A 9288-nucleotide genomic window follows, 5' to 3' on the forward strand; every position below is an offset into this window, starting at 1 on the left:
TCAAAAAGGACATCAGAGATGTAATATTTTAAGAAAGTACACTTCTTCTTTCTTCCTGGGAGAGATGTAAGCCGCTTTTAGTACATGCAAAATCAATTGTAGATGTTGGTCTCAACTCAAGAATTATTTTCTGTAGAAGCCAAGTAGCATTTGGATACTTATCGCAAGCACCAGCCTGGAGCAGCTTTTTGCATATGTATATATATCCAGGGATTAAGATCACTGTAAACATCCTTTAAAAAAAGAAACTGCTGAAATACGACAACTTGCACTGAGTGCTGGGAGATTTTATTCAATGTTAGTCTTTCAAAAAAAAGTTAATCAGTAATAATCTGACCAGCTCCCCTTGTCCTTTTTATTTATTAACTTTCATTAATACCACATACCTTGAATAATGAATGAAAGGTAGCCCAGTCTTCTGCCTAATAAATGATGAAATTCACAGTGCAGACAGTGCAAGTGTCCTCCTGCATGCTGATGACGGTCATTAATTAAATACGTTTTAAAATCCATAATTAATGCAGGAAGAAAACAGGAAACTTTCCACTGAGATATATCATGAATCTTTCCCAGCGTTTTCCAGCAGTGACAGCTCTTCCTCTCCTACACCAAATATCACATGAATGCTGCTTTTTATGTAAATCGTCTTCAATGTCTAAATAAAGGAATCAAAGACGTCTTCATTATTATTTTTTAATCAGCCTGTGTGTGGTTTAAAAAAAAACAAATCCAAGCTGTTTAAACCATGTACAGCTAGAGCCCACTTCCTTGTATGTGTGCAAAGACTTGGCCAATAAAGCCGTTTCTGACTCTAAATGTAGAGTGGACGGAAAGGAGATGATCAGCGTGCCCCAGCGACGGCTGTCGTTCGACTGTAAGACGTCGAAGCCGGTGTTCACCCAGCAGAGCGACATCATCAGTCACACCACCAGTCACGACGACATGGAGAAGGTATTTCTTTACTTATTAATCTGCAGTTCAGAGACTAACAGAGTTTAAAAGAAACCTGAGGGAGGACATTAAAAACAGAGCTCTCTTTCATCGAGTCGAATCTGTTTACACTGAACCGACTTTCAAGTCTAAACCTGGCATCTAATTTGTTAGACTTGTCTCCTGCATTGAGATTTGAAGATTTCCGCACAGTCACGGCTCTTTCTGCATCTCTGTTGTTCTTTCATGCAGGGATCAGAAAGAATCGGCAAGATCACATCAGATGAAAACCTCGCAGATTCAGTTCACTCTCAACACTTTGCAGGTAAGATAAGTCTGCCGGGAGTCTAAAAAGGTTTGCGGCCTTTGTGGAGGATCAAAATAGACTTAGGTGGAAGTCACAGGGAAGTAAGGTTAATAAGAAATTCACAGAGAGGAAGGGAAGTAGGTAAATTAAATGCAAAAAAGAAAGAAAAGTGATAACAATATAAACTATGTGTACATTCAGATGAAAAATGAAACTATTTTGAGTATTTCTGCTACTTAATCTTTCATATATCTACCCTGATACATTTTAGAGAGAAAATATTGCACTTTTAATATAAAGTTGCTATTTACTTTGCTTGTGTGCAGTGGCCTAGCTTAGCTTCACACCAACAGGATGCAATATTAAAATGTTGCTTTTATGATATGGAATATGGAAATAAACACTGCTACTGTGATCCTACGAGACCTTCCTCAGATTGGAACATTTTACCAAACTTTGCTGAACACATTTCAATATTATGCAATAGTATTAGAGCTTATATAATATTAGATATTATACATTTTAAATATTATAAATATTGTCCCAGTAGAGGTGAATGGGGATCCTCTACACCAGCTGAAGGATATTGAAGACTTACACAGTAGTCTCCTGCACGTTCAGAGACTTTCAAATTAAAAGAATTTGAACTAGCACCTTTCAACGGTCACTTAATTTTGTTTATCTTTTCGTGTCATCCGGGCTTCACATTCACAGTAAATGGATTGTGTTTGTTGCTTTCTCCTTCTCTGAGGACAGGATAGGGCAGCTGATGATTGCATTGAAAACTTGAGTATTAAAAAAAGAAATATGGCGATTAGACATATCATTTTACGATCAACTTCAATACCTCTGTGAAATAGGTATCTCTCTAAACCACAGTAGATAATGTATTAATCCCCAATCATTTAATATCTGTACTTTTCACTGAGTACTTTTATTTTCTATAATTTAAGCATGTTTTTTGTAGATAATAATTACACACTTTTCCTTAAGGACTTTCAGTATTTTTGTGGTATTATTTGCGTAAATGATCACATGTTCAGGCACTGAGAATCAGCGATGCTCCATGAGGGCGTGACTGAAACACTGAGGAGAAATAAGCTGCCTCACACCTTTGTTAGCATATCAAAGGTGAACAAACAGGGCACACCCCTGAGGGGAGCTCATTCTGAGGCTGCATAAAAGATCAAATAAATGAGGACGCCACCAATTTACACATTTGCTTTGTGAAGTTTTTTATTTTTTTTTTCTTCTAAATTCTTAAATTATGCAAGAAGTTCATTAATTCAGATTTGCTGAATCTCCCTCCCCCGTGTTTTTCCTCCGCAGGCTCCGGTGCTTCCACCTACACCCTGGACAGCGGCATCGGTACGTTCCCTCTGCCCGACTGCAGTAGCGGTGTAGCTGCACGGGGCCTGTCTAAGACGAAGGGCGGAGCCGAGCACCACTCCGGCGGTGGCTCCCCAGGGAGAGCCGGACGGCGAGCTCGCACCCTGGACAGAGAGCTGACATCACAGGAGGACTGCTACGCTCCACACAAGCAGCTGATTCCCACCATTCAGTACGGGTCCGTGTTGGAGGGAAGAGGATCAGCCGGCGTCATCCGCGAAGGTGTCAACACTCCGCCCCACTTAGACATAACAATAACAGATGGAAGACGTCAGGTTGTTGGACAGTGTTACTTAAATGGGATCTGTTACGCAGATTCCCAGCCCTACATTCATGTGTTTTAGGATGGTATGAGTGTAAATAAAAGCATAAAGAGGACACTAAGAAATATAGAATTATAAAGGAAACAGTATTAAAGAATAGAACAACTTTTATCCTCCAGAAACCACCAATATCCCTCTTAAATGTTTAGCTGGTTCATTTTGGGTCAAACCTTTTCTCTGCAAAGCCATGAAGCTCCAGTAGCATGGTTACAAAACACATTTATTCCCTTTTGTAGTAACCATTTTAGCCTAACACTTAAACAGTTTTAACCTTCCTCATGTTGGGAATTTCGACAAGTACTTGTGCTCTTAAATTCACTTCAGTAATAACCCACGGGAGAAAATCCTCGGCACAAGAAACACAAACTCATCTTTATTTGTTCCATCTGCAGACAAAGAGGCACATGGAGGGAACATGTTTTCGCCTCGCTCCAAGACTTGGACTTTCCCCAACCTGAAGACTCCAGCAGGACCTGCGGAGGTGTACCTGGCAGTGGAGGAGGAAGAGGAGGAGGCGGTATCCTTTGGATCACCATTCAGAGGGGTAGGCATACTGTGGTTTTGCTGTTATTCAAATGCACCTTTTATCGTCTTCAAACGAAGTTGTGAGGACTCTTTTGTGGCACAGAAAGAGCTGCTGCTGTACTCAGGCATAATGGATATATTTCATTAACTAATGGTGAGAAATAACAGAAGAATGCAAAGATTTCTGAGAGCTAAGGTCATGGGGAATCACCGCCTTTACTGTATGTTTAACAGCATCCACAGAAACCAACAAAAAGCCCTTCCTGAGTCAGACAAACTCCTGACCGATGAGCTAATTTTTCTGTTCTGGTGCGCACATCACATCTGCACAAGACTCTGGTTCTGAGTCCAGCAACATTTTTTTTATTTATTTTTTGCAGTGGAAGCATCCATGACCTCATTTTCAGAGCACTTGTTGTTGCTAGGTTACAGAACTACGGTGGCCCTGAGGGGCATAGACAACAACAAAGGAGAAAACACAACGACGTTACACTTTACGGGAAAGGTTAGGCACGGCACTTCTGCTGTTTGGCTGATCAATCAAGAGGTTATACTGTTGGTTGGTTTGCGACGCAGAAATCTCTTCTGCCATCAAATTAATCAACGCTTTTTTCTCGCTTCTACCTGCAGTGCTTGAGAGCAGCTGTGCACGTGTCAGGAGTTTGAAATCATTTCCTGTTTTTACTGTGGTGAAGAAATTTCAATCTTTTGCCAGTTTTATCAGTTCCGGTGTTTCGAACACCTCTGCAGGGTTAGAAGCAACATTCAATTCAAGCAACACATGAAGAAAATGCTTTTGTTCGTAGATCATAAATAGCTGGCTCGTGAGTAACGACTACGATCCTCTACCACGACTGACTTTTGGGCCTGGAAGTGCTTTGGAAATTAATTTAATAAATTTCACTAATTTCAATTTATAATTATTGTAGCAAAGAAAATTCACATTGTCAATAATAATGTGATATATCATTAGCAGTTTTTTGTTCTTTTATTTCCTGTCAGTAAACATCATTATGAGCTTTATTTTATCCTTATAACTTTATTACTTTACTATCATCCCGGACAAGGCCCCAGTCACAGGTGATCCCCTTTCTAGCGAAAAATGTCACAAAGAAGTGTTGCACAAAAACCTTGTGATTGCTTTGGTTGCTAGCAGATTGCTGCGGTTACCCATCCTTATGAAAGGCATCGACTTGTCTGCAAACCGTATCTAACTAATCACTGCAACACAAACAAGAAAGGGAGACTGTTCGCCTTCAAATTAAAAGCTGTACCTTACCGATTAAACCAAAGACGCCGCTTTTGCTTTGACTAAGTTTCTGGTTTGTGTCACACAGTCTCACAACCACTTAGTGAGAAATTAGAAGTGTTTGCAGACAAGTCATCTTCTATACACACTACAATGACTGTGGGAATCTGCTAGCAACAAAAGCAATCATAATGAGGTTTTTGACACAATACATGACAGCCAGTAACCCCTTGTCAACCAGTGGGGGAATAGTAATTTTTTCCTAGAGACCAGAAGTTTCTCAGAGGTAACTGACCTGATATACTGATATTATTATATTGATATTATTAAGCATTATTATTGATACTATTTTTTTTATTGATACTGAGTTGATTCTGCTACCATAGTTGCTATTCTCCACAACTACTCACCACACACATTTCCCCCCTAATAACTGGTCTCTAAGCCTGCATGACTGCACTAAACTGCAGTGACTCAATCAGACCATCCACAAACCTGAATAGGCTCCTGTGAGTCAAGGTGCAGGGCTCAGTAGCACAGTTCCACAGAGGAGCTACTGTTTACCCAAATGTTTGGAACGCACACAAAAGGTGAGGAGCAACAAGAGGAGACAACAACTCAGCAAAGTAATGACTGTTTAACTGCGCCTGTATGACTAACAGTCTAATATACTGAGGGTTGTTTTTTGGGGGGAGGGCGTTGTGGGAAACTGATTTCTGTTTGCATTTTATAGAAATGCTGTTGCTGTTAAAATACCTGCTATAAACAGCAGTCTGTCACTGTCCTGCCATTGGATTGTTTACTGTATTGTCAAGTGCATATTTGTAACATGACAACCTGAATATAGTGACAGCCTTAGTTGATGGTGTTTCAAGTCCCAGCCTGCCTTGATTTCGATCAGCAGGTGAAAGAGAAGTGACGTTAACAAGTGTAGCACCGTTCCAAAACTATTTCACTGACGGCGTAAACTGGGGAAAGATAAAAGCTGAGGACTCCATGTGTCACTGACGCTGAGCTTTTTATAGAAAATTGTGCAAAAAACACTTCCTGTGGACACAAACTCTTATCCTCCGCTGATCAAGACAACTCAAAGAAGATCAATTTTTCATCTGCAGTGAAACTCAAACTACCAATCCCAGCTTTGACTAAGAAACTGAAGAATAAGAATGCAGAGACTAGAGACTAGTCCTTAGGAAGAACAACCAGAGAAAGCTTTGAAGGTTATTATGCTTTCGTTAATGAGTGTTTAATGAGAATATTATTCTGTACTTAATGAAAAGTGCTTAGCAAGAGCATGAGAAAAAGACTTATCTGGGTCACTTACAGGCTGAAATCCTTTACAGGCAGTAAAAGAAGGGATACATTTTTAAATCTGCACTTACATCTTACATAATGTAAAAAAACACAGAGCCACATTCTCCCTTTACAAATTATTCATCAGCTGAATATTAAAAATTTACAGTTGGATGAATCCTGTAACCCACTTTTTTGGTGTCACCTGAAGGCGTTACATAAGACGACAGCGCATGACCTTAAATGTTTCCCACCCTTCTGCTTCCTTTCAGAGCACGAAGGCCAGCGGCCCCTCCTCCAGCCGGGTGGTTGATCCAGGCAGCCTGCCCGTCCCCGCCCAATCGGGCATGAGCCGCCGGGGAAAGACGCGCACACCCAGCGTCCCCGAGATGAGCCGGGAGGCCGGGCTGGAGCTGCTCAGGGAGCGGCCAGAGGAAGCCCTATCCCCAAGTCGCCCTCAGGTCCTGGAGACTCCAGAGTCTCTGAGCGATTCTCTGTACGACAGTCTGTCATCCTGCGGCAGCCAAGGATGAAGCAGCCAAGGACGGGAGGAGGAGAGGGAGGAGGAGAAGGACGACGGGGAGGACGCGTCTCCTGGTCGATGGCTGCGCTGAGATGCTGCTGAGGAAAAGAAGACTGCTCCCCGTCGACATCCGCGAAGAAAAAACTGGTGACGTCTCATCAGCTGTTGTAACTGGAAAGATGGATTGATCTCCTCAGGATTTCCAATAAACGTGAAGCCAAAAGCCACCCAAATCGTATAGGTTGTTCACTTTTTCACGAGCAGACTCGACTGTGGACACTTCTCTTTAAATCATGTGTACAGGACAACAAAACGCATGGCCAAGCTAATGAGCAGCACAAAAAGTTGTCACTCCCAGTTGTCGTTCGGTGACCTCTCTTTCGTTTCTCTCATCGTAGATGGAGCTTCGTCCCGTACGTCAGAAAAAATTGGCGAGGGGTTCAACAGATGGCGTACTGTACTGTATCAATACATCCATTCTATTCTTGGCATCATTTCACCGCATAATGTATTAAAAAAAATAGAAAAAAACCCCACAAAAAACATGGAGCGCCTTTAAAAAAAATGAATGTTCATGTCTGTGACTCTTAATTGCGAAACTCATGCATCACGATTTTAAATGTATAAACGATTTTATTGATCATGTTGATATTGTTTTGCGGCCAAGGAAGGTTGTCAGAGTATGTTTGTTTTGAAATCATAATACATTTAAAGGTAATATATACCAGCAATAATAACATAGATAAGAGAAATGGCTACACTATTCAATGAATATGTATTTCTATTATTTATTTATTTTAAATGTTCATCATTTGCAGTCATCTTTTTTTGTAATCTTTCTGTGAAAACTGCAGTTTCCTCGCTTAGTAGGTTATCTTCATATTTTGTGTTGCATCATCTCTATTGCCGTTTGTTCCCTAGCAAAAATAGAGGTCCTATGTACCTACTGCCGTTTTTCAACTTTCTAATTAAAATGTTTTGATTTAGTTTTGTCGGAGTCTTTTTTTAGTAATTATATGAGGTTGTAGTAGCTCGCAGACTTGGATTGAAAGTGCATCTGCAGTGTTATTTGCACAGTTGTGAAAAAGAGGTTTTATAGAACTCGGTGGAGTCCTGTGAAAAACGAATTACCCCCTTACTGTTTCTATAGAGGGTAATTACCAGCCAGGTTCTGCTAATCAAATTCACTGATCATCAGTGAGTGTGAGCACTTCTATGAAAGCAGAAGTTCTAGCAGTTTTTCTCATCTGTAGCATTCAGGTTTGTGTTGACATGTTGCCACAATCGTGCCAGAAGTGGACGTCACAGCAAACGCTCTCCAAGTGCCATATATAGACAAAACTGCAAAAAACTGAAGAGCTGCTTCTCAGACTCTACAGGCCACAATTAACGTGTTCATTTTAAAGTTTATGACAAGACAATTAAAAAAAGACTGAACAAATACGGCTTGTTTGGAAGGATAGCTAGGGGAAAGCCCCGTCAGCCTAAAAAGAGCATGGCAGCACGCTTTAGCTTTGAAAAGCTGCATTTGAGTAAATCACAATACTTTGGAGTGGAGATGTTTGGCAATGATGCACAGAGTCATACACAGCACAGTAGCACAAACAGCTCATACTAACTGTTGCACGGTGGTAGGAGGGTGATGATTTTGGCCTGTTTTGCAGACACAAGACAGCACCTTGCGGTCATCGAGTCAGCCATGCTCTTCTCTGTCTGACAAATAAACCGTGGCCCAAATGCAGTCATACAACAGGACAATGAACTGAATCAACGACTTGTGATTGACAAATTGTTCACCTATGAGTTAGTCACATCAACCTCTTATTCACTGCATCCAGTTTCCATCCAGTTTCAGGCTTCAAAATCAGACCAATGAAGACGTATTTGACAGCAGGTCGGTGGGCTTTCTGGGCCTCAGGTGGTCTTACTAGGAATTCCCACTCTCACTGACATCATACAGAGCCAAAAGTACAAAAAACTGTCTCAGCAGAGTGTTTGCAGCAACCTGAAGCCTGACCCATTTGCTCACAGGGATTACATTCATGAGGTAACTGCAACACTGACCAAGAACTCAACAATGATACAAAAAAGTACATTTTGCTTGCAGCCATGTGACTGTCACAAGCATGTTTTGACTATGTTTATGTCACACGGATAAAGCGACGGGTTTCTTCCATGAATCTTTTCTATTGTGTACATCCTCCCATGTTAGTGAGCCATACAGCTAACACTAAAATTCTTCCATGACATGACTCACAACAATGTTTGTAGATTTCTTTCAGTAAGTGGGTAATAATTTTGGACATTTTTGCTGACTTTCAAATGTATTTTTTAACACTGTGAACCCCAAAAAGAAAACACTATTGATTTAAATTATACTCAAGAAAAGGTAGACATCTCCAAAACTGGGTAAGTCACACCAAAGCAATCTAGATGGATAAACAGCTAAACAGCACTACAAGGCAGAGGAAAAATATGTAAATTACATTCTTTAAATTAAACTGTCCCCTTAGGGTAAGATATAATCTTACTGAGAATAAAGGGCCTAACATCTCTCTAACATCTTACAGGCTTGAGGACAAATGTTATAGTTCCCATCAAGGCAATGATTTATTTCTGAATATTTTATGCAAATAAAAAATTAGAATTAGAATTTTTTATTTGAAAAATGACATATTTGAATATTTGAAGCATTAATTATAAAAACATTTGAGCTTCAAAACTACTGAGCGTTTAAAAAGAGAGAATT

At 40.4% G+C, this 9288-nt stretch overlaps 1 protein-coding gene across 5 annotated transcripts in view; it reads left to right on the forward strand.

The window, feature by feature from the left end:
• nckap5l (NCK-associated protein 5-like) overlaps positions 1-7525 on the forward strand; it is a 58322-nt gene extending 50797 nt beyond the window's left edge. For all 5 annotated transcript variants that reach the window (XM_084916969.1, XM_084916968.1, XM_084916971.1 and 2 more), the window contains 5 exons: positions 822-951; positions 1183-1255; positions 2567-2848; positions 3342-3493; positions 6289-7525. In XM_084916969.1, the coding sequence (XP_084773095.1) occupies positions 822-951; positions 1183-1255; positions 2567-2848; positions 3342-3493; positions 6289-6549 (898 nt within the window). In that variant the 3' untranslated portion in view covers positions 6550-7525. The remainder of the gene's footprint in view (positions 1-821; positions 952-1182; positions 1256-2566; positions 2849-3341; positions 3494-6288) is intronic.
• The last annotated feature ends 1763 nt before the right edge of the window (positions 7526-9288 follow it).

This window comes from Perissodus microlepis, chromosome 20 (assembly GCF_051167445.1).
Source record: "Perissodus microlepis isolate ML-2025 ecotype Zambia chromosome 20, ASM5116744v1, whole genome shotgun sequence".
NCBI classification, from domain to species: domain Eukaryota; kingdom Metazoa; phylum Chordata; class Actinopteri; order Cichliformes; family Cichlidae; genus Perissodus; species Perissodus microlepis.